The sequence below is a fragment of the Canis lupus genome, chromosome 4, assembly GCF_003254725.2.
Source record: "Canis lupus dingo isolate Sandy chromosome 4, ASM325472v2, whole genome shotgun sequence".
Classification (NCBI taxonomy): Eukaryota; Metazoa; Chordata; class Mammalia; order Carnivora; family Canidae; genus Canis; species Canis lupus.
The window spans coordinates 71,808,425-71,833,428 of NC_064246.1; the positions used below are offsets into that span (position 1 = coordinate 71,808,425).

The following is a 25,004-nucleotide window of genomic DNA, read 5'->3' on the forward strand; positions in this document are numbered from 1 at the left end:
TCTTGTGTGCTGTATATTTGTCTTAGACTTGAGATGGATGCTTTCATTTGAATCATTTGCTTAAAATGTGAAACAGTGAGACGCCTGAGTGGCTCAGTGGTTGAGCATCTGCCTTCAGCTCAGGGCATGATCCTGGAGTCCCGAGATCGAGTCCCACAGCGGGCTCCCTGCATGGAGTCTGCTTCTCCCTCTGCCTAGGTCTCTGCCTCTCTCTCTGTGTCTCTCTCATGAATAAATAAAGTCTTTAAAAAAATGTGAAACAGTGCAAAACTCCTTTATAATTTTGTTTTTGCGTTATAAACTTTCTTGTTTACAATTCATTGCCCCTAGTCTTGATTTTTTCTCAGCAGTATTTCATTATGTGAAATAATGAGGTATATCAGGTTTAGAAATTTTCTTGTATTCTGTTCTTTCAGATAACTTCATAAAGTGTTTTTTTTTTTTTTAAGATTTTATTTATTTATTCATGAGAGACAGAGAGAAAGAGAGAGAGAAAGGCAGAGGCACAGGCAGAGGGAGAAGAAGCAGGCTCCATGCTGGGAGCCTGATGTGGGACTCGATCCTGGGTCTCCAGGATCACACCCTGGGCTGAAGGCACTAAACCGCTGAGCCACCCAGGCTGCCCAACTTCATAAAGTGTTAAATGAAATAATTGCTATACTTTAATAAACATAAGAAAGGAATTTACTACATAGTCTAATTATTTTTGTTTATACAGTATAATCATTAAAACATTTTTTTATTTCAGCAATATCTGGGATGCTAGTTTAGTTGTGGAGAGAGTATTCAAGAGTGGCAACAGAGAGATCACTGCAGTAAGTGTATTGTATAATGTATTTTGTTGGTGTAAAACTAGTTTATGGTATTGTATAAATAGATTGTTTCACATTTCTTGGTGTTATAAACAAAATGCAATGATTATTCCTTTGTGTACATGTCCAATAAACCCTCCTCGCCCTGGATGAAGTCCTAGCTCTGTCACTTTATAAATGATGAGTAATTTTCTTAATAGTTCAGTCTGATACTTCACTATAAGATGCGAATAATAAGACATCTCCATCTTAAGGCTGTTGTGAGGGCTAAACAAATTAAGTCCTAAAATTTAATATTACTCAAAGCTACTATTTTATATTTTGCTTATACATTCCCAAACTCCACAGACGCAGTACTAATTTCCATGCATTAGTACTTTCTAGAGTGCTTTAAGAATAGATCCCGTAAAACTTTGTATTATAAATTCAGGTAGTAAAAATTTTTTAATGTGAAATATGAATGTTTTAAAGCTTTTTTTCTTTAAGTCTGAAAGATACCAAATATTTTTTCAACTCTAATACTTTTAAAGTTCACATATCTAAGAATAAGAATACATTTACTTCACATGATATATGATTCCACTTATATGAAGCTCAAGAACAGGCAAAGCTAAATTATGGAGTTAAGGCAAAGCTAAAATGCTGGTGTGAATATATCAAACTTTAGGTTACCTGGGAGATGACTAATGACTAGAAAGGAGCATTAGGGAATTTCTCGGTGTTGGAAATATTCTGTATTGTGGTCTGGGTGGTAACTGGAGTAAAACATAAAAAGCTATCAAGATGTTCACTTAATATGTGTTTTACGGTCTGTAAATTATGCCTAAAACAAACTAGAGCAGGCCAGGAGGGATGTTCTTATTTAGCCCTTTATTCTCTTCATCAAGCATAAATAATTATTGTTTATGAAGATAAGGTACTTAAAAATTGAAATTTGATATTCAGTTATATATATATTTTTTGCCTATACACTTTTTCAGTGTTTTAAAGCTTTTGAAAATACTCTTTTTCTTACAGATTGAAAGTAGCGTTCCCTCCCAACTTCTGGAGTCAGTGCTACAAGAACTAAAGGGTTTGCAAGAATTTCTAGACAGAAACTCCCAATTTGCAGGAGGACCATTAGGAAATCCAAAGTAAGAATAAACAAAATTATTTGCCTATTTTTCCTTTTTTTTTCTGAGATGTAATTCATCTTATAAAATTCATCCTTTTAAATATTTAGTTCAGTGGTTTTTAGTATAGTTATAAGGTTATGCAGTTATCACCACTATCCAATTCCAGAACATTTTCTTCATGCCAAAGAGAAACCCTTTCCCCTTTAGAAGTCAGTCCCTGTTCAGGCCGCAATAACAATAATACCATAGAATGGCTTAAACAACAAACACTTCTCACAGTTCTGGAGGCTGGAGGTCTGAGGCCAGGATGTTTGGTTTCTGGTGAGGACCCTCTTCCTTCTTTGCAGACAGCTGCTTTCTTTCTGTGTCCTTACGTGGCAGAGAAAACTAGATGACAAACTCTCTGGTCACTTCTTGTAAAGGTACTAAATTCATCGTGGGGGCTTCACTCTCATCAACCCATCTACACCTAATTACTTTGCAAAGGCCCCATCTCCTAATATCATCACTTTGGATTTGGGACTTCAAAATAGGAATATGGTGGGACACAAACACACAGTCCATAGCATTCCCCATTTCCCTTCCAGTCCCTGGCAGCCGCTAACCTGTCTGTCTCTATGGATCTGTATTCTGATCTTTTATTTAATTCGAAGCATTGCCTTTTGGTTTTAGCTTCTTTCCTTTAGCATATTTTCAAGGTTCACATGTTTTATTTATTTTATTTTTTTATTTTTATTTATTATTTTTTTTTTGAGGTTCACATGTTTTAATGTGTAATACCAGTAGTTTGTTTCATTTTTCAGTTCATCCGGCGTCACTCATTTGGGCTGTGTTTGCTTTTTGATTACTATGAAAAATGCTGGTGTGAACGTACCTATAAAAGTTTTTGTGTGACATATGTTTCGGTTGAATTTTTTGTTATAGAAGTAACTTGGGCTTTTTGTAAAGATTTCACTGCACAGAAAATTTATGATCTGAAGTATAACAGTGTAAACTTTATGAAATTCATAAATAGGGATCCCTGGGTGGTTCAGCGGTTTGGCGCCTGCCTTTGACCCAGGGCGTGATCCTGGAGTCCAGGGATCGACTCCCGCATCGGGCTCCTTCGGGAGCCTACTTCTCCCTCTGCCTGTGTCTCTGTGTCTCTGTCTCTGTCTCTCATAAATGAATAAATCAAATAAATAAATCAATAAATAAAATCAAATAAATAAATAAATAAATAAATAAATAAATTTCTTTAAAACTGCAAATATAGCACTTTCACAGGTCCTCCCCTGACAGTGGGGCCAGGATTTGGTAGCTGGTGCTGAAAGAAAACCTTTGATTGCATCCTTGCCCTGAGATGGTGCCAGTGGCAGCTGTCACTCAATGGGACAGAGACTGTTCTGTGACCCCGTAATCGACATTGTATCTTTCTCCTGCTGCTCAAACCTTAGGTCTTCTCCCTACATAAAAACAAAAAAATTAGGAAAAAAAAAACTGCTAAAGAATCTAAGTAGGCGGGACGCCTAGGTGGCTCAGTGGTTGAATGTCTGCCTTGGGCTCAGGGCGTGATCCTGGAGTTTCGGGATCAAGTCCCATGTCGGGCTCCCTGCATGGAGCCTGGTTTTCCTCCCTCTGCATAAGTTTCTGCCTCTGTGTGTGTCTCTTGTGAGTAAATTTTAAAAATCTAAAAAAAAGAAAGTAAGTAGGCATACTTTTATAAAACGTTGTATATACTCTATCTTTTGGAGTATTCCAAGTCAGTGGGATAAATAATTTTTATATTGGCTGCATGTTTTCCCATTATTTATATGCAAACAATTAATGGTATAACTCTAATCATTGCAGTGTTTTGTGTTTTCATGTTATGAACAAGGTACAGTGATTATTCCTCTTTATACATGTTTGTGTACTTGTTTAGTAATCTTCAGATGAGTTTTTTGAGAAGTAGAATTAGTGGGTCTAAGGACTTTTTTTTTTTTTTTTAATTTTTATTTATGATAGTCACACACACAGAGAGAGAGAGAGAGGCAGAGACACAGGCAGAGAGAGAAGCAGGCTCCATGCACCGGGAGCCCGACATGGGATTCGATCCCGGGTCTCCAGGATCGTGCCTTGGGCCAAAGGCAGGCACCAAACCGCTGCGCCACCCAGGGATCCCGGTTTAAGGACTTTTTAAAATGTTGATGTGTAGTATTTAGTTGTCTCCTGAGAAAGTTATATCAGTTTTCTTTATTTTGAGCCTTTGGAACACTAAAGTATATCTTAACATATAAATTGATCTCTCCCTTCTCCTGTTAACCCACTTTAAGAGTTTATCTTTATTCTTGACAGTTCATTTAACCATAAATTGTCCCATAATTGGGATTAGTTTAATGTTTGATCTTATTCTCACTATCCTGAATTTGTGCTTTCTGCTGTGTGTTTTTTCTTTCCTTCCCCATCCCTTTATTTTACTGGATGAATCAGACCTCTCCCTACCCCAAACACAGATTTAGAAGTTTTATATATGATTTTATTTCTCTAGCAGTTAGTTTTCAGTTCTGAAAAATTCACATCTCCATCAGCCTTTGAAATTATACAGAAACTATTATCTTTTTCCCATCAGTATCCTTTCTGGAAATTATCTGGAATTTTAGTTGGAATATTTTTTTTTTAACATTATGTTCTTCTGTTAATAGTTTCTTAGCAGTTTATTGAATTTTACAGTTATAATTGCAATTCTGTTAATTTTATACCCTGTTACTTTACTGATTTCTTTTTTAGTTAAGTTTTTTCATTGAGGTTTTTTTTTTTTTTTTTCAAATATGTAGTCCTATCATCTGCAAATAGAGAGTTTTACCTTTTCTTTCCAGCTGTAGTTTCTTTTTCTTGTCTGTATAGACTAATATTTCCAAACACAGTGGTAAATAGTAGTGAAGATACAGTGGACATCCAGATCTTATTCCTGACTTTAGTGGGAAAGCTTGTAGTGTTTTCTAAGAACAAGCCTACAGGGGTGCCTGGGTGACTTAGTTGGTTAAGTGCTTTCCCTCAGCTCAGTTCATGATCTCAGGGTCCTGGGATCAAGCCCCACATCAGGCTCTCCGCTCATTGGGGAGCTTATTTCTTCCTCTCCCTCTGCCTACTGCTCCTCCTGCTTGCATGATGTCTCTCTGTCAAATAAATAATATTTTCAAAAAAACAAAAACATGCCTACATAGTTAATCATCCTAAGAAAGTACTCATCCATTTTTGTTTTATTGAATATTTACATAAAGTGAGTATTGGAGTTTGTCAAATGTCTGCATTTTGCAGAGATTTTCTTTTCCTTTATTAACAGATTTTTTTAGTTTCAACCAACCTTTCATGCTTGCAACATTAGTCGCACTAAATATTTTTTAATAGCTTCTGAAGATGTAATTTATTATTCTTCAAGATACACTTATTTTAAATGTTTGGTTCATTGGCTTTTAGTAAATATATAAAATTGTGCAGCCATCACTAAAATCCAGTTTTGGAACATTTTCTGCAACCCAAAGACATTTCTTTTGTCCATTTGCAGTCATTTTAACTCCTTAACCTCAAATAATTATTAATCTATCCTATCTCTAGATTTGCCTATTCTTGACAGTTTATATAAATGGAATCACATAATTTGTGATCTTTAGAATCTAGCTTTTTTGCTTAGCATTGTTTTGAGGTTCATTTTCTAGATCCATGTTGCAGCATAAATCAGTTATTTCACCCCTTTCTATTGCCTAATGAGCATGGGATTGTAAGGTCATAGTCATTTTCTCTCAGATCTTCATTTACAGTTTGTTCTATTTTTTTCCTAAGCTTTAATATTGCAGAGGAAAAGTGCATTGACTTTCTGATTCTCTTTACTCTATAAATGGCTTGTGTTTACCTTGAAGTTGTTTTTTTTTAAATAAGATTTTATTTATTCATGAGAGATGTGAGAGAGAGAGAGAGAGGGAGAGAGAGGCGCAGAGACACAGGTAGAGGGAGAAGCAGGCTTCATGCCGGGAGCCCAACGTGGGACTCGATCCTGGGTCTCCAGGATCACACCACACCCTGGGCTGAATGCTGCGCTAAACCGCTGAGCCACCCAGGCTGCCCTACCTTGAAGTTTTTTTAACTTTTTGGCTTTATTACTGAATATTTAACAATTTCACCATAATATCTTCAGTGTGTCTTTTTTTACTGAGTGTTGGGAATTAAATTTTCTCATACGGGAAAAAGGTGGACTTTATTATATAACTTGAAACCAAAATACTGCTCATCTTTGAAGGATGCTAGAAACTCCACTCATAACTTTTTTCTTAAAAGATTTTGTTTATTTACTTTGGAATAGTGCACAAGCAGAGGGAGTGTCAAAGGGAGAGGGAAAAGGACAAACTTCCGCCAAGCAGAGAGCCCAGTGAGGGGCTTGATCCAAGAACCGCAGGATTATGACCTGAGCTGATGACGGCATTTAACTGAATCACCCAGGCACCTCTCAATTCATTACTTTTAAATTTGGCAGATAAAGAGAAAGAAGCAACCATTTATCCGGCCTTTCTGAACAAAATGTACATCAGGAAAACCAAATAGAAACTTTAAGCATCCAGAAGATTAAAATGCTTCAGGTTTAAATCATCATTGACTGACCAGTGATTATTTCACTATTCTACAGAGGAAAAGAATATTGACAGTGTATTCCAGTTCATTTATATGAAATATTCAGAATAGGCAAACTTAAAGAGATGGAAAGTAGGCTAGCAGTTACTTAGGGTAAGGGCAGGAGAGATGAGGATTGACTGCTAATAGGGAGTGGGTGAAAATGTTCCAAAATTAGATTGTGATAATTGCACAGCCCTGTGAATATATTTCAAAAAACTAAATTACATACTTTAAATGGTTGAATTGTATGGTACATGAATTGTATATCAGTAAAACGGTTGAAAGCACAATATACATTCTGGAATATGTTTCAGCACAACTGCCAAAGTGCAGCAGAGGCTAATAGGATTCATGCGTCCTGAAAATGGAAATACTCAGCAGATGCAACAGGAACTGCAAAGGAAGTTTCATGGTAAGTTACTCCTTCTGATCAGTTGACTGTACGTGACCCCAATAAAGAGTTTTATTTATAGAATAGAAAACAGTGGACATTTCTCAAAAGGATCTAGTTCTTTGGTAATACAGATATTTTTTATTAACATCAGTGTGGTTGGGAAAGTGAGGCAATGTGGATCTCATATATTTCCATAACTTTCAGCCCATTAATTCTTTTCCCTTTCTATACAAGAAAACATATTTCAAATGAGTCTCTTAATTGTAAAATGGACATAATATGAAATTTACCATTTTATTTTATTTTATTTTTTATTTATTTATGAGAGTCACAGAGAGAGAGAGATGCAGAGACATAGGCAGAGGGAGAAGCAGGCTCCATGCACTGGAAGCCCGATGTGGGATTCGATCCCAAGTCTCCAGGATCACGCCCTGGGCCAAAGGCAGGCGCCAAACCGCTGCGCCACCCAGGGATCCCCGAAATTTACCATTTTAACTACATTCACATTGTTGTGCAAACATCACCACTATCCATTTCCAGAACGTTTTTCATCTTCCTATAAAACTCTGTACCCATGAAACAGTAACTCTTCATTTCCCCCACTGCCCCAGCCCCTAACAACTGTCATCATTTTTGTTTTTTGTCTTTGAATTTGACTACCTGTATACCTCAAACATATATATATAAGTTTCCAAATTTCTTTTCTTTTTAAGACTGACTATTCCATTGTATGTCTATACAGGTTTTTCCTGCTATATGAAAGTAGAGTGTTCCTGTGAAACCTTTCATAAGCCAAAATGGCATAAAGTCAGGAAGTAATTACCATTAATTTATATGGAAAAATTTTTGAACATTCCCAGACCCCAGAAAATAACCTTTCTTAGGCTTTTCTCTGTTCCTTAAAACATTTTTTTTTTAATTTATTTACTTTTTTTTTAGTACTCTCTGCACTCATTGTGGGGCTTGAACTCACAACCCCAAGATTAAGAGTTGCATGCTCTTCCGACTGAGCCAGCCAGACACCCCATCTTAGGACACATTTAGTGTTAAAGCACAGATGCTCATAGACACATTTTAAAGTTGTGGTGCTTGATGCCAAGGTGATGTGTGTGGTTTCTGGGGAAGGAGTTTGGTGAGGTGCATGCTATCTCTATAATGGCTTGCTGCAAAACAACACTGAATGCTGGTTTGGGGTTTTGTTTTGTTTTGTTTTTTCATGAAAGCAGAGAAAACACTTGGGTTTTTGAACACGTGGGTTACTTCCACCTTAGAGATATTGTGAATAATTCTTCTATAAACATGGTAAACAAAATAAATTTGAGTCTCTGCTTTCAGTTCTTTTGTTACATAGCCAGAAATAGATTGCTGGATCATACGGTATTTTTGTTTTTAATTTTTGAGGAACCGCCACACTGTTTTCTATATGCCATTTTACATTTCTACTAGTAGTTAGTACACAAAGTATTTGAGTTTCTTCAGGTCTTCACTAGTTACAGTTCTCTTTTTTATGATATCTATCCTACTGGGTACAAAGTGGTATCTCATTGTGGTTTTTGATTTGCATTTTCCTAATGATTAGTGACACGCCATTTTATAGAGTTAAAAACGTCAGTCAAAATTTTTATTGTGTTTTTTGGTCTGTTGTAAATAGTAGCAACCAAGGAAAGAGCAAAGTAATAGAAAACTTATAATCATCAATTATTCTAGAAATAATTTGGAATAATAATCATTGTTTAAATTGGGCCTGATGGGGATCCCTGAGTGGTTCAGTGGTTTAGCGCTTGCCTTTGGCCCAGGGCAAGATCCTGGAGTCCCGGGATCGAGTCGCACGTCGGGCTCCCAGCATGGAGCCTGCTTTTCCCTCCGTCCTGTGTCTCTCTCTTTCTCTCTCTATGTCTGTCATAAATAAATAAATCTTAAAAAAAAAAAAAAAGAAGGGCCTGCCATTCTTTTTTTTTTTTTTTTTTTTTGAAGAATTTTTTGTGTTCTACTTGAGCCAATTATTCTGGCTGATAGAACTTTGCTAATTAAGACCCAGCCATTTACTCTTGTCTCTTCTTGTTAAGTCTAGTTTTCTGTTTACTATTTTATAAACATTTTTTCATTACTGCTATTTGTACTTCAGTAAGGTCTTTTAAGCCTGACAATAGCATTGGTAAGGATTAAAACAAAAGAGGGTTCAAATTGCTGGCAGTGTACACTGAAATTACTACTTTGGAGATCAATTTGATCATATCTTATAAAGCTGAAAATGCATATATATTGATAGCCAATAGTTTCACTTCTAAGGATATATCATGTAGCAGTCTTTATCAGACTTTTTTCTTTGTAGTGAGAAATACATTTTATGTTATGACCCTGATGTTTGAAAGCATACATATACAACTGAAACAAAATTATAGGGAATAAGTACCTGTTTTATACTCTAATATTTTACTTTTTTATATTTCCTCTTTTTTTTTTTTTTTTGTAAGTAGGCTCCATGCCCAACGTGGGGCTTTGAACTCACAAGCCTGAAATCGAGTCTCATATGGTCCAATGACTGAGCCAGCCAGGCACCCCAATTCTGTTTTTTGTGGTTTTTTTTTTTAAGATTTTATTTATTCATGAGAGACGAGAGAGGCAGAGACACAGGCAGAGGGAAAAACAGGCTCCATGCAGGGAGCCTGATGTGGGACTCCATCCCAGGTCTCCAGGATCACACCTGCGCTGAAGGTGGCGCTAAACCGCTGAGCCACCTGGGCTGCCCCTGTTTCCTTTTTAAGAAGAAAAAAGAACTCTCATGACTGAATTGATTTTGTGACTTGCGGGTTTACTTTTTTTTTTTTTCCCACCAATTTATCTTAATCCAGATTTGAGGAACATAGTCCTAGAGAAATCTGATGGTGCTCTTTAGAAGTCTTTTAAGGATGTTCATTGCACTATTGTTTTAGTAGCAAAGCATGGGAGACAATATCAATGTCCTTAAGGTGGCACATGGACCTATTTGTGGTATACTTACATGATGGAACATATCTAATAATTTATACTAGATTATGATGGAATATATCTAGCAATTTAAATATACTTGGTTTACACTTATTAATATAAATAGCCTGTGAAAATACAACTGGATGGGAAACGTGTAAATAATTTAAAAATAGTATTTTTGTTGTTTATGTGTACATTCACACAGACAGACATACAGAAACACATACACATAATGACAGGGTAAAAGCATGAATTCACCAAGTCATGATCATGGTTGGCTATGATGAGGGAGGGAGATCAATGAGGATTTCAGCCTTAACTATTATTTTTTATTTCAAGTAAAGTGTTGTTTTATTTAAAACAGAACCATATGTCATTTTATAAAACTTCATTAGTTGTATTTTGTAATTAGAGGCTCAACTGAGTGAAAAGGTTTCACTTCAGGCAATCCAGCAGTTGGTTCGAAAATCATACCAGGCTCTGGCTTTATGGAAACTTCTTTGTGAACATCAATTCACTGTCATTGTAGGAGAACTTCAAAAGGTAAGATTTCTTTTCCCTTAAGAGTATACTGTTAATGGTGTGCTTAGTTTGTTTTCTTTTGAGTGGGCTTTAGTTTTACCCTTGTGTTTGGGAGGGGACTTTTGGGGGGAAGCATTTAGGTTACAATGAAGTTAATATCTTCTTAATGGAAATCTTAATGGAAGATTGCACTAAAGCATGAAAACTGAGGGATCTGCATTGTTAAAACCACAAGTTTTTACAGTATGTGAGAATTTTATCTTGGTATGTGAATAAAATCTTTACCAGAAATACCTTTTTAAACAGTAGATTATAATCTTCATTTGGATTTCAGATTCTTTGGGGAATTTGATCAAAAACTCTTTCTTCCCACCCTCAAAGAATGCATACAGATGCATCCACAAAATTTTTGCATGTAATTTCAAAGAGTCCAATGACTTAAACATTCTTAGTTTTAAAGAAAGATGTTTACTGTTGTGAGAAATGAATGGGTTATATTTCTCTTGCCATCCTCATTTGAATCCTTTTTAAATATAATAGTAATTTGCATTCATTTAAATGTTAGGCCATTGGGGGGAATGTATTCCTACCTTTTATTAATTGTGAACACTTCTAAACATACGCAAAAATAAATACTACATTATAATCCCCATATACACACTTTATTCGTATTCAGTATTTTCAAGGTTTTATCAACTCATTAATCTATTCTTTTTCTTTACCAAATTACTTTATTTTATTTAGTTTTTTAAAGGTTTTATTTATTCATGAGAGACACAGAGAGAGAGAGGCAGAGACATAGGTAGAGGGAGAAGCAGGCTTCACACAGGGATCCTGGATGCAGGACTCGATCCTAGGACTCCAGGATCATGCCCTGAGCCAAAGGCAGACGCTCAACCGCTGAGCCACCCCGGCATCCCAAGAAATTACTTTAAAGATGATCCTAGACATCATGTTATTTCATTCTTATATACTTTACTATGTATTTCTTTGGTGATCTGGCCACGACAGCTATCACCCCCATTGATCACCAAGATTGACTCAGCTGATCTGACTGGCTAGGCGGGTATCCCCTTTCTCCCTTACCACTCCATGTGTGTCCTTTCCAAAGCTTTGTGCTCAAAGAGGATGACTTTCCCTGATAGAAGGTATACGAGTAACTGTGCTTCCCTGCTAGAACCTCCAATTGAGCTCTCAAGGTCCATTTGTAGAAGTAGGTTAGTCAAGCTTCCGAGGCTCCAGACATCCAAATGAGGCACTGCATGTGACAGTCTGCCTTAAAATAAATTAAGTAATAAGAAAATAAAATTTTTTAAATGAAATTTTAAAAGATGGACATTTCTTTGAATAAGTCATCATTATACTTAACCATTTGAAATTTCTGTCTTACAAATATCTTTTTACAGGGAATCCCTGGGTGGCTCAGTGGTTTAGCGCCTACCTTCAGCCCAGGGCGTGATCCTGGAGTCCTGGGATCGAGTCCCACATCAGGCTCCTTGCATGGAGCCTGCTTCTCCCTCTGCCTGTGTCTCTGCCTCTCTCTCTCTCTCTCTCTCTGTCTTTCATGAATAAATAATAAATCTTTTAAAAAAAAATCTTTTTACAGATTGGGTCATTCAAATCAGAATCTAAACAGTTGGTTCACTCATTGAATTTGATTGTTATTTCTCTTAAATCTGTGTCAAGTCTAGAGCCATTTTCTTTCTCCCTTGAAATTGCCAAGAAAGAATCAGATCATCAATCTTGTATGTTCTGAGGTTGTCTTTACCTCCTTGGAGTGAACTTACTCCTCTATTTCTTGTATTTTCTGCAAAATGGAAGGTAAGTCTATAGAGGATTAAATTCAGGTCCATTTATTTGAGGATGAATAAAATACTTCATAAATACAGTTTACGTGTCAAACTGTATTTAATGGAAGACACAGAAGGTTTAATTGTCCCACTTTTACTGACAGTAAGATTGCTGAATTTAGGTCCTACCAGTGTGAAATTCCCCCATCAGACTTTCATCAACTTGAATTAGCTATTGCATATAGGATTATGAAATGGTCGTTTCCTCTGTGATTTCTTTCATATTTAATCACTGCAATTCTGTGAAAAAGAAAAAAAAATTCCCTTAATCTCTAAGGGCCTTTTCGTTACCCTGAAATGTTTAATTCTTAACCTTTTTTTTTTTAAGATTTTATTTATTTATTCATGAGAAACACACAGAGAGAGGCAGAGACACGGGCAGAGACAGGAGCAGGCTCCATTCAGGGAGCCCGATGGGGGACTTGATCCTGGGACTCCAGGATCATTCCCTGCCGAAGGCAGGCACTCAACCGCTGAACCACCCAGGAGGAGTCCGAAATTCTTGACTTTTTTTTTTTTTTTAATTTTTATTTATTTGTGATAGTCACAGAGAGAGAGAGAATGAGGCAGAGACACAGGCAGAGGGAGAATCAGGCCCCATGCACCAGGAGCCCGACATGGGATTTGATCCCGGGTCTCCAGGATCGCGCCCTGGGCCAAAGGCAGGTGCCAAACCGCTGCGCCACCCAGGGATCCCCCAAATTCTTGACTTTTAAGTACCAATTTTCAAAATTAAGAGGCCAGCTCCCTCATTCTTTCCAGTAGTGTCCAGTGTGTTGTTTTGTTGGTGGTTTTGTTTTAAGCACATAACTTTTTTTTGCCTTTTAAAAACTCAAGTGAAGTGTTTAACTACAAAAGCTCTTTCTTTTCCATGCCAGGTAGATTCATGATTTTTACTTTATTAGGTGGTAAACATAGGTAGATATTTAGGCTAGACATCTTTTTTGTGATGCATCTTTGAAACTTCCTTCTTTGCATCATAGATTCATGGATTTATGCTCAAGGGATGCAAATCAAATATTAAAAAATTGGAATATGGGTTGGATTTGTTCTGAAATTTAGGGGAAAAAAGAATACTCAAATCCCCAGAGTATTTTACCATAGCATGAATCACCTTAGTACTTGAGAACTCCATTTGATAAGCAAATTTGTCCAAAATGAGTTCAAAATCCCATGTTGGAAGACTTTTTTTTTCTTTAATAATAGTAGGCTCCATATCCAGCATGGAACCCAAACTAGGGCCCTAAAATCAAGACCTAAGCTGAGATAAGAGTCAAATGCTTAACTGACTGAGCCACCCAGGTATACCCCTCTCCCCATGTTTTAGAAGGCTTTAAATAGAATTTTAACATTTAGGAAAAGTAAATGTAAGCCCAAGATCTTTCTTTTTTTCTTTCTTTCTTTCTTTCTTTCTTTCTTTCTTTCTTTTTCTTTCTTTCTTTCTTTTTTTTTTTTTTTTTAGAGAGAGAGAGTGAGAAAGCAGGAGGGGAGGAGGAGCAGAGGGAGCGAGAATCTTAAGCAGGCTCCATGCTCAGTGCAGAGTTTGACAGGAGTCTCAATCTCCGGACCCTGAGATCATGACCTGAGCTGAAATCAAGAGTCAGATGATTAATCAACTGAGCCACTGAGGTGCTCCATAAACCCAAGATTTTTTTTATTTTTTCTAATTTTTAAATTTTTTAAAAAATTTATTTTGAGGGCAGCCCAGGTGGCTCAGTGGTTTAGCGCCGCCTTTAGCCCAGGGTGTGATCCTGGAGACTCAGAATCAAGTCCGGCGTCCGGCTTCCTGCATGGAGCCTGTTTCTCCCTCTGCCTGTCTCACTCTCACTCTATCTCTCTCTCTCTCTCTCTCTCTGTGTGTGTCTGTCATGAATAAATAAATAAAATCTTAAAAAAGAGAGAGAGAGAGTGCTCACAAGATGGGAGGGTGGAGAAGAGCAGAGGGAGAGGGAGAAGCTGACTCCCTGCTAAGCAGGGACTCCTGCTCCATTCCAGGACCCTGAGATCATGACCTGAGTCGAAGGCAGATGCCCAACCCAAGTGAGCCACCTGAGGTACCCAGGTGCCCAACCCAAGATTTTTTAATGTAGCTGAGTGATCCTTCTTTCTGGTTCTAACTAAAATTATGAGACCTGGCTCTAATTTTTGATCTGCCTACATTTTACTTTTCTCATTTGTAAATTGGGAGATTTGGACCTATCATACTGTGAGTTAACAATTCTGTATGATTCTAGGAAAGTTTGCAAAAATGTGTTAGTCCATATAGTTAGTATATTTTCTCCTTTGAATGAGTTTATTAATTTTTTGGTTATTTAAATTGTTACAGAAATTTTATAGGTGGAAATAGGATATTCCTATATTTTTGATAGAAAAAAATGACCTTCTCTTATACTCCTAGGAATTTCAAGAGCAGCTGAAAATCACCACCTTTAAAGATCTGGTAATCAGGGACAAGGAATTGACTGGGGCATTAATTGCTTCTCTTATCAACTGCTACATCAGAGATAATGCTGCTGTTGATGGCATTAGTTTACACTTACAGGATATCTGCCCACTTCTGTATAGCACTGACGATGCAATTTGTTCTAAGGTACGATGCTCTATTGGCTATTTCAGTATTTCTTAAAGGAGGAGGGTTCGTGGTATGAAAACCATAATAGAATTGGAATCAGGAACCGTCTTACTTACGACGGCTCTTCAGTAGGTCTCCTAACCTCTCTTGGCCTCCAGGGTCCTTGTCTGTATGATGAAAGAGGTTGGAATACATCATTTCTTAAAATCCTCGCATATTTAAGGTTTTCACAAAGAATCTTGATAGTATTTCAAGACCATATTTTTTTTAATGTTTCTTAGAAATTAAAAATTACTAAAACTTTGTCTATAATAAGTTAGTTAATTGGGCAATTTTTATTGATCCTTTCTTACAGGTGAAAATAATTTAAAAAATCAGTATCACATGGACTGCCTGCTGACCAATAATGTATTGACTAGGCAAGAGATTTACCAGTCAAAAGCTATCTTGCTTAAAATGTTTGTGAGAGGAATTAATAATAGCTAGGATTTTTTGGTCAAAAATTTTTCTGCCTAAAATTAAGAAGAAGTAAGTTTGTAGAATTTTTATTTTTTATGATAATAAACCAGATGTAAATTGAGATGTAGACCAAAACTTAATGTTGATAACATCATCTTTATGCTGGATTTTATGTCTTTTTAAGTTCTTGCCTTCTCTAATTCTAGGCAAATGAACTCCTCCAACGTTCCCGACAAGTTCAAAATAAGATTGAGAAGGAAAGAATGTTAAGAGAATCCTTAAAGGAATATCAGAAAATCAGCAATCAAGTGGACCTTTCCAATGTTTGTGCTCAGTATAGACAAGGTGAGAAACAAAATGTTCTTCATATCTTGTTCCTAACTCAAGGGACAAATAATTGTGAATAAAACAAGCTGGTGAGAAAGAGCCTCTTATCAGAGGCAAATCCTTCAACTTCAGTTTCAAATTATATCACATAGGAATCTCATGCCCTGTGTTTTAGTATTTGATGAGTGCACTAGCCTCTGCAAAAACTGTAATGCTCTTTTTATCTCTTTTTATCTCTTGATATAAGTAACTTTTTTTTTTAAGATTTTATTTATTTATTCATGAGAGAGAGGGAGGCAGAGACACAGGCAGAGGGAGAAGCAGGCTCCATGCAAGGAGCCTAACGTGGGACTCGATCCTGGGTCTCCAGGATCGCACCCTTGCCTGAAGGTGGTGCTAAACCACTGAACCACCAGGGCTGTCCTGAAATATGTAACTTCTTAACACAGGAGTTTCAGTCCTTGTCCAGTTAAACTACTATCTGTATTAGATAGCTTCATGGGTTACATTTATTTTTTTGGATCCTTTAAATTCTTTCGACTAATTTGAAAATACTGTTTGCTTGCTTTAAAATTACTTTAAATCAAATCTAACATATTATAAAAGTAAAAACTGTTAGCACAGGTATTGTTGTGAATCCAAGATTTTTTTCCATCAAGGAACTGAAAACCTTCCCTTTTATTATTCTAATTTTGAAATTGTTTTTCCAGTGAAGAAAAAATATATTTAATAGCTGCCTTTTGGACATGTTGGTGCCTTTTTCTTCGGTAGATTCACCAGACATAGTTTATATGTTAGTGTCATCAGGGTGACTAGTATACAGTAGAGACATAAAAACCTTGGTCAGTATTTTTATAAACCAGCTAAGGAAAAACAAATCTAGCTTAATAAGTCTTAGCTCTTTGTCCCTATTCTTTCTCATTAGTCCGTTTTTATGAGGGGGTAGTGGAGCTCTCTCTTACTGCTGCAGAAAAAAAAGATCCTCAGGGTCTTGGGCTTCATTTCTATAAACATGGAGAACCAGAAGAAGACATCGTGGGACTGCAGGCTTTCCAAGAAAGGCAAGTTTCTCATCTTAGCAGATTGTCAACTTTATGGATACAGACTTGCCTTGGTGTAAAGTTTGATTGGTAGTAATAGGAAAATAATATTTTAAATTCAACCCTTATAAAATTGAATTATGCTTTCACTTTAAAATATCTTGTTTTATGACAGGCCTTAATTAGGATTATAATTCTTATATAGGAATAGTTTTAGTTTGGTGGAAATTCTTAAGGACTTATAAATGTTTTTGAATTTGCCTTTATATTTTTCATGACACTTTACTAATGTCAATTTTAAATGAGATAACTTATTTGGAACCACATCCTCTCCCCCTTTCTTGGTGAAGATTAGTATTTTATATTAAAGGGATGATTTTTAAATGTCCACAAGTTAGTAGTGACTTAAAAAAATATGCATCTGTAAAGGAAATATATAAATATATAAACACATTTTTTATTAATACATTCATATTTATGATTTCACCCTTTTATAGTTAACCATGTTTCTCAAACCTAGAAAAAGTATACGATTTCTATTGCTTTTAATACCAAGTATATGTGTGAGTACATAAATCTATCCCCCAAAATAGTCTTCAAATTATTCTGTGTACTTAAATTAGATAAGTCACTTGCTGTCTAATGCAGTTGTTCCTTTTCCATTCTTTTTCAGATTAAACAGTTATAAGTGTATTACAGATACACTTCAAGAACTGGTAAATCAAAGTAAGGCTGCTCCTCAGTCTCCCAGTGTACCCAAAAAACCTGGGCCTCCAGTATTGTCATCTGATCCCAATATGCTGAGTAATGAAGAAGCAGGGCATCATGTAAGGGACATAGCATACTTTTATCCTGAAAATACATTATTTAGAAGTTCTGTGTGGTAGTGGTGGCAGCTCCACTTGGGGAAGGTGGTCGCTCTTAGAACTATAAGCATTTAAGTATTCTTGATTTCAGGATTTTATAAGGCTAATGGTTATGATGTCCAGCAAGAGAGCCTTTAATTGCTAATCTTTACTATTTTTTTATTTTAGTTTGAACAAATGCTTAAATTGTCTCAACGATCCAAAGATGAACTCTTTAGCATTGCCCTTTATAATTGGCTAATACAAGCTGATCTTGCAGATAAGCTGTTGCAGGTAAAAAACATTTTTTATCCCAATATTGTTAATTTGTATTTTCAAGTAGCACATACATATTTATAAAAAATTTATTTCCTTATCCTGAACCTACTATTAGGTATTAACATCAAGCCAAGTAATGTAATATCTTTTCCTAGTGGGCAGTGAAGCTGATACGGGTTGTTTATATTGTGCGGTGGAAGTCATTGGATTATGAATTAGGAGTCCTAAACTTGTTACCTCTGCCATTAATTCAGTATGTGATTTCACACGTCTTTTTACTATCCTAAGTCTCAGTGTTCTTCAGTGTATGAAATGAATGCATGGTATTTGATAATGGCAAGGATGTCTTTGAGCTCAGAGTCTAAGAATCAGTAGCTATGCTTTCAAAGTTTATTAAAAGATTTGTAATTAGGGGTGCCTGAGTGGCTCGGTCAGTTAAGCGTCCAATTCTTGACTTCATCTTAGGTTGTGATCTTGGTTGAGGTCGTGAGATGGAACTTGCTCGGGGTTCTTTCTTTTCCTCCAGCCCTCCTACCCCCCACTTGCGCTCACTCTCTCTCTCTCTCAAAACAATAACTTTAAAAAAAATCATGACTGGATTATGATTAGTTTAATCAACCTAATTCAACTCTCATAGCAACTTTGGTTAAAAAAAAAAAAATCATCAGTAGTGAGAAAAATTGCCCTCTGTCTGTTGTTGGATTACAATTTTGCTTATGAAGCAAGGCGCACCTGTGTTTGTCTTTAAAATGTTATAGTTACTACATAAAGAACAACTGGATAGTCCAGAAAATGTTTTTGAGTGACTGTATAATTTACAGATTGCTTCTCCATTTCTGGAGCCGCATCTAGTCCGAATGGCCAAAGTTGATCAAAACAAAGTTCGTTATATGGATTTACTGTGGAGGTATTATGAAAAGAACAGAAGCTTCAGTAATGCTGCTCGTGTCCTGTCCAAATTAGCTGACATGCATAGGTATGGTATAAAATTCTCCTTATGAATAATGATTGATAGCTGATCTGTACTTAGTTACATCCAGATTTCAGAAATAAACCTCATTTAGGTTGTGTATGTTTTTATGCTTTTACTTTGATTTACCTTAAGTTTATAGTTCTTTCTCTCTTTTTTTTTTTAATAGTGTATAGAAGGTACTAAATACCCAAAACTCTCTCATCAGACTATCTTCTAAATCACTTCTTTATGCCTTTGGGGACGCCTGGGTGGCTCAGTGGTTGGGCGCCTGCCTTTGGCTCAGGTCGTGATCCCGGGATCCGGGGTCAAGTTCCGCATTGGGCTCCCTACAAGGAGACTGCCTCTCTCTGTGTCTGTGTCTTTCATGAATGGATAAATAAAATCTTAAAAAATAAAAATAAAGAAAGTATGTCTTTAGATTCTTTCCTACTAAGCAGTTAGTATTCTTAATTAAAAGGACAAAAGCTTTATAATTTTAAATGTTTTACTAATTCTAGACTAATTTACTCTGCTCTTGTATTGGTTTAAATTACTGAAAAAGGGCAGCCCGGTGGTTCAGTTGTTAAGCGCTGCCTCCAGCCCCCAGGGCATGATCCTGGAGGCCCGGGATCAAGTCCCATGTCGAGCACCCTGCATGGAGCCCGCTTCTCCCTCTGCCTGTGTTTTTGCCTCTCTCTCTCTCTCTCCTCTCTGTGTATTCTCATGAAAAAATAAAATCTTTTAAATAAATTAATAAATTACTGAAAAAGTCTTGAACATATACATTGAATATTGTTTAGAAACTTATTAAGGGGGCAGCCCGGGTGGCTCAGCGGTTTAGCGCCACCTTCAGACCAGGGCCTGACCCTGGAGACCCGGGATCGAGTCCCATGTCGGGCTCCCTGCATGGAGCCTGCTTCTCCCTCTGCCTGTGTCTCTGCCTCTCTCTCTCTCTGTGTCTCTCATGAATAAATAAATAAAATCTTTAAAAAAAAAAACTTACTAAGAAAAGCATTGAAATTTTTAGATTATCATTTCAAAAAAAAACCAATTTAATACAATCTTGGACAGATCATTAATTTAACCTTGTATTTTCATTTGGAATCTTCTTTGCCAAAGTAACACAAAAGTTATATTTAATACTGGTTGCTGTGAGAGGTTGCCAACAACTAAATGAATTAGTGTTTGTTTTTAATGCCAAGTCTCTTTGTAATGTCAAAGAACCAGGTCTGATAGGGGATTGGAAAGGACTGAAGGTGGTAACCATGGAGGTGGATACATGCTTGGGGCTTTCTGACACCTGCCAGCCAGCCAGCCACCAAATAGATTTTGAGCCCCAGTGATGTATGTTCAAGGCATGTGGGAAGGAGTAGTGAACAATGTAAACACCATCTTTGTTCCCAGGGAGCTCCCATTCTAGTGGATATAGACCACAGACACAAATTCAGATTCTATAAATATAATAAAAATAGGATAATACAGTAGAAAGGGCCTGGTGGGAGAGCGAGCTGCTTTCGTTAAGATTGGTCAGAGAAAGCCTCAGACAAATTGTTAGGAAAATTGATTCTCAAATGATAAGAATAGACAGCTATTAAAGACATGGAGGGGGACAGCCCTGGTGGCTCGGCAGTTTAACAGCACCTTCAGCCTAGGGCCGGGTCCTGGAGACCCGAGTTCGAGTCTCACATCAGGCTCCCTGCATGGAACCTGCTTCTCCCTCTGCCTGTGGGTGTCTCTCCCCCCCCCCCATGAATAAATAAAATCTTTATTTTTTTTTTAACATTTTTTTAAATTTATTTATGATAGTCACACACAGAGAGAGAGAGAGAGAGGCAGAGACACAGGCAGAGGGAGAAGCAGGCTCCATGCACCGGGAGCCCGACGTGGGATTCAATCCCGGGTCTCCAGGATCACGCCCTGGGCCAAAGGCAGGCGCCAAACCGCTGCACCACCCAGGGATCCCAAATAAAATCTTTAAAAAAAAAAAATCATGGTGGAGATGGTCCAACCATTGGAACAATAGTCTTTGCAGAGGTGCTGTATCAGATTCAAGTTTAATGTTTAGAGTACAAAAAAGAAAGCTGGTGGGGTTGGAGCTGGGGAACACAGGACCAGGTAAAAGAGAGGAAGTTGAAGGAGTAGGTGAAGGCATGTGATGTAATCTGATTTTAAGAAGTCATTCTAGTTGCTTTGTGAAGGATCACATAGTTTTGGCCATATTAAGGTAGAGAAGTAAAGAATCTAAAAAGTGATAATGTTTTCCTTAATTTAGTTTTAGAAGAATCCAAGTTTTATTTTTTTATTTTTTTTGAATCCAAGTTTTAATATACTGAATTGAAGTTTTAAAATAAGTTACTTTTTTGGATGTAAACTTAAGTATTTTTTTATCTGTTGCCTTAAATTCTAGTTCTCTTTTATTAGAAATCCTCTAGTAGTTTTTTCAAGTTTTGAATGGCCCTTTATGTTCATTTGGTATATACAGAATAGTATGTCATAATTAATATATTTGTATATTGGATTGTTAAGAATTCATATAAATAATAATAAGGGCTTTCCCCCCCAGCACAGAAATTTCACTTCAGCAGCGACTAGAGTACATTGCTCGAGCCATTCTTAGTGCCAAAAGTTCCACTGCCATTTCATCGATAGCTGCAGATGGTGAATTCCTTCATGAATTAGAAGAAAAAATGGAAGTAAGTGCTAAAGATACTTAAGCTTTGTCTGTATTGAGTAGTTGCTGCATTTATTCCATTTTCCTTTCTTCTCTCTAGTAAGTCATTGGTAGGTAGCAGTCAGTATAAGTAATTCTAGTCTCTTCTGCCTGTATGTATTTAGTTTCACAGTTAGACATAAATCTTTTATTGGATCACAGGACATTGCTGTAATTAAATTTTTCTCTGTGGCACTTCTAAAGGTTTTTTCCAACTGTTCTAACACAAGGGAGATTATGTCACATTTATCATTTATTCTGGAAACTGTTGAGTAGATACATGAAGTAGAGTAGGCTAAACTGCCCTAATTAAGAGACCCAAAAGTATATGATGATCCAAATACAAAGTTTATTTCTCATTCACAAATATCCAGAGTGGGCCAATGGCTTTCTTCTGCTTGACTGATTTCAAGACCCAAGTTTTCTTTTCTGTTTCTACCATTCCGTATGGCCTTATCTTTTTCTTCTGTCAGAGACAGTAAGAGAAAATGTAAGAAGTGCATTCACTCTCTTAGAGACCTCAGCCCTGAAGTGTATACTTTACTTCAACTTACATTCCTTTGAAGAGAACTTAGTCTTATGGCCATATTTCCCTACAGAGGAGATTGAAAAATATGATCTAGCCATTGTGTGGCTACATTTGTGGGAGGGATGAGTGTTAGAGTGATAGCAAAGGTTCTCTACCACAGTATACTTCCTGTGAAATCTTTTATGTTGTGATGAAGAGCTGCTGGTTTGATATGATAGAAGTCTTCATTTATACATTTTTTAAATTGAGGTATAATTAACATTATTAGTTTCAGGTACAAAATGTAATGATTCAGTATTTTTAGGTACAACAAAATGATCACCATAATAAGTCTAACATCACCATATAAATAATTACAAAGTTTCTTTCTTGTGATAAGAACTTTTATTATCTTCTACAACTTTCAAATATGCAATACAGTGTTACTAACTATAGTCCCTATTGAGGCGCCTGAGTGGCTCAGTTGGTTAATAAGTATATGCCTTTGGCTCAGGTCATGGTTCTGAGGTCCTGGGATCTAGCCCCACATTGGTCTCCCTGCTCAATGGGGAGCCTATGGCTTCTTCTCCCTCTCCCACTTGTGCTCTCTTCGCTTGTTCTCCCTCAGATAGATAAAATCTTAAATAATAAACTATAGTCACGACTTTATACATTGTTTTTACTTTAACCAATTTAAAGTCAGATACTAGGAATCATTCCTTGAAGTACTTGTTGATTTATCATCAAGAACTTAAGACTTGGTTTTTTTCATCCAAACTAGGTTGCTAGGATCCAACTTCAGATACAAGAGACACTACAAAGGCAGTATTCCCATCATTCTTCTGTACAGGATGCAATTTCTCAGCTGGATTCTGAGCTAATGGACATAACTAAGGTAATAAAAAAGCAAGTTGAATTCCTCTAGCAGTCACCTAATATGTACAAGTTCCCTTGTTTCTTCTGCATTCTACTTTGTGTTTCATGGGAAAAATTAATCTATCTCCACAAAATTAAGATAAGCCATCCTGGGGAGCATATTGCTGGGCTGACAAATCACTGCTGTGGTATCTGACTCTTAGGAAAAACTAACTTGCTCTTTCCAGGTCATTTTCTATCAAGAATCTATCAGTTTCACATTGGGCCTAGTTAAAATTCCTGCCATCTATTTTATTGCCTTGCTTCTTGTCTTGGAAAAGTGACTGTCTTTGCTTATCTCTCCAAACTTTTCCCTTTCTTCATAGCAGTTCCTTTTTCAATAATTCTTGACATTTCTCCAAGTACCATTAAGCAGCCTGAGATTTGTGTTTCCATGATTCTTTAAACCCGGTTTAGACAACATTAATTATAAAAGACATGTAATTGCAGTATCTCCCTGCCAACCAAAAAAAGGGGGTGGGGGCACGCATGTTGAAATCTATTGGAGTTATGACCAGCTGCATGTCATCACATCTTTATATATTATATTTTAGGAACTATGGATAAAATCTTTGATCATTTTTAATTTTCAAGGAATGCATCACTGTTTCTGATTTTTGACCTCTGGTTGTATGTATAATGTTGGCATTTTCTCTGACAGCTTTATGGGGAATTTGCTGACCCGTTTAAACTTGCAGAGTGTAAACTTGCAATAATTCATTGTGCTGGTTATTCAGACCCTATATTGGTGCAGACACTTTGGCAAGATATCATTGAGAAAGGTAAGTGCTCACCTACAGGTATATTAGCATACATTATTTAGTGACTTGGTAAAGGAATGGAAGTTGCTAGAGGCTTTCATATATCTAGAGCTCATGAAAATTATATATACCTAAGTAGAGGGTAAGTGGAAGAAGGTACCCAGGTATGAGGGAGGGTGGTCCCCTAGAGAATGACCTCAATTTATATTGGAGAGGACTCTCAGAGAAAAAGATGGTGTCATTTTGTGAATGTACTTCTTAAGGGATTCTGAGACACTTTCCTGAAAATAACCAATGTCCTGGTAAGACAGAAGTATTTCAGACACTAACAGGATCTGCTCATCATATTAGAATGTTATCTGTAGGATATTGAAACAGAATAAAATACCCAACTTAAACATTTCACATTAAGGACAATTTGGGAAAATAAATAAATAAATAAATAAATAAAGACAATTTGGGTTTCTAATGGCATGTCTTTTTCTTGCAGAATTGAATGAAAGTGTGACACTGAGCTCCCCTGATAGAATGCATGCGCTTAGTCTCAAGGTTGTGCTCCTTGGCAAAATTTATGCCGGCACACCTCGCTTCTTTCCTTTAGGTGAGCAGTAGCCTTAAGTGCTAAAATGGGTGTTTTGTTTTGTGTTGTTTTCTTTTGATGGTTTTCTTCATTGACATGGCACAATAATGTTCTGCAGAGGGGAATTATTTCTTTGTTGCTATTCAGCTCAGTAGTTTAATTCTACCTCTCCAGAAAGACAGACCTCCAGAGATAGCAGAAATTATTGATAGATATGAAACAGTCTTTGACCTTGCAAGTGTTTTTATTATTATTTTTATTATTTCTTAAAGATTATTTAAGTTATTTAATTATTTGATAAATTATTTATTCATGAGGCACACAGAGAGAAAGACAGGCAGAAGGAGAAGCAGGCTCCATGCAGGAAGCCTGACCTGGGACTCGATCCCGGGTCTCCAGGATCACGCCCTGGGTTGAAAGCAGCGCTAAACTGCTGAGCCACCTGGGCTGCCCAACCTTGCAGGTTTATAGATCTGTCTGGGGATAGTGCTAACAGACCATAATGATTTATACTGTTGGTAACCCTCTACAAGTTTAAAGAGGAAAGAAAAATGTCTGGTGTTTTTCTGCACAAGCAATCTGTGCTTACTTCAACTGCTCTTATTATATTGAAGACCTATTTTTCTTTAAAATAACAAATAATTGGGGCACCTGGGTGGCTCAGCCAGTTGGGCGGCCAACTCTTTTTTTTTTTTTTTTTTTTTTTGCAACTCTTATTTTTGATTCAGGTTGTGATCTCAGGGTTCTGGGATCAACCCCCACTTGAA

General features: G+C 36.7%; 1 protein-coding gene and 1 non-coding gene across 2 annotated transcripts in view; both read left to right on the forward strand.

Moving 5' to 3' along the window:
* Positions 1–25,004, forward strand: part of NUP155 (nucleoporin 155) — a 70,520-nt gene that overhangs the window by 34,725 nt on the left and 10,791 nt on the right. The window contains exons 19-32 of the mRNA XM_025436255.3: positions 749–815; positions 1,830–1,945; positions 6,868–6,965; positions 10,330–10,460; positions 14,688–14,879; positions 15,527–15,665; positions 16,573–16,708; positions 17,361–17,514; positions 17,722–17,826; positions 18,633–18,787; positions 21,327–21,456; positions 22,763–22,876; positions 23,558–23,678; positions 24,148–24,258. Coding sequence (XP_025292040.1) covers positions 749–815; positions 1,830–1,945; positions 6,868–6,965; positions 10,330–10,460; positions 14,688–14,879; positions 15,527–15,665; positions 16,573–16,708; positions 17,361–17,514; positions 17,722–17,826; positions 18,633–18,787; positions 21,327–21,456; positions 22,763–22,876; positions 23,558–23,678; positions 24,148–24,258 — 1,769 coding nt within the window. The remainder of the gene's footprint in view (positions 1–748; positions 816–1,829; positions 1,946–6,867; positions 6,966–10,329; positions 10,461–14,687; positions 14,880–15,526; positions 15,666–16,572; positions 16,709–17,360; positions 17,515–17,721; positions 17,827–18,632; positions 18,788–21,326; positions 21,457–22,762; positions 22,877–23,557; positions 23,679–24,147; positions 24,259–25,004) is intronic.
* On the forward strand, positions 3,179–3,306 carry LOC112652864 (small nucleolar RNA SNORA30/SNORA37 family). Its single transcript, XR_003131777.1, has one exon. It is a non-coding gene; the product is annotated as a small nucleolar RNA SNORA30/SNORA37 family (small nucleolar RNA).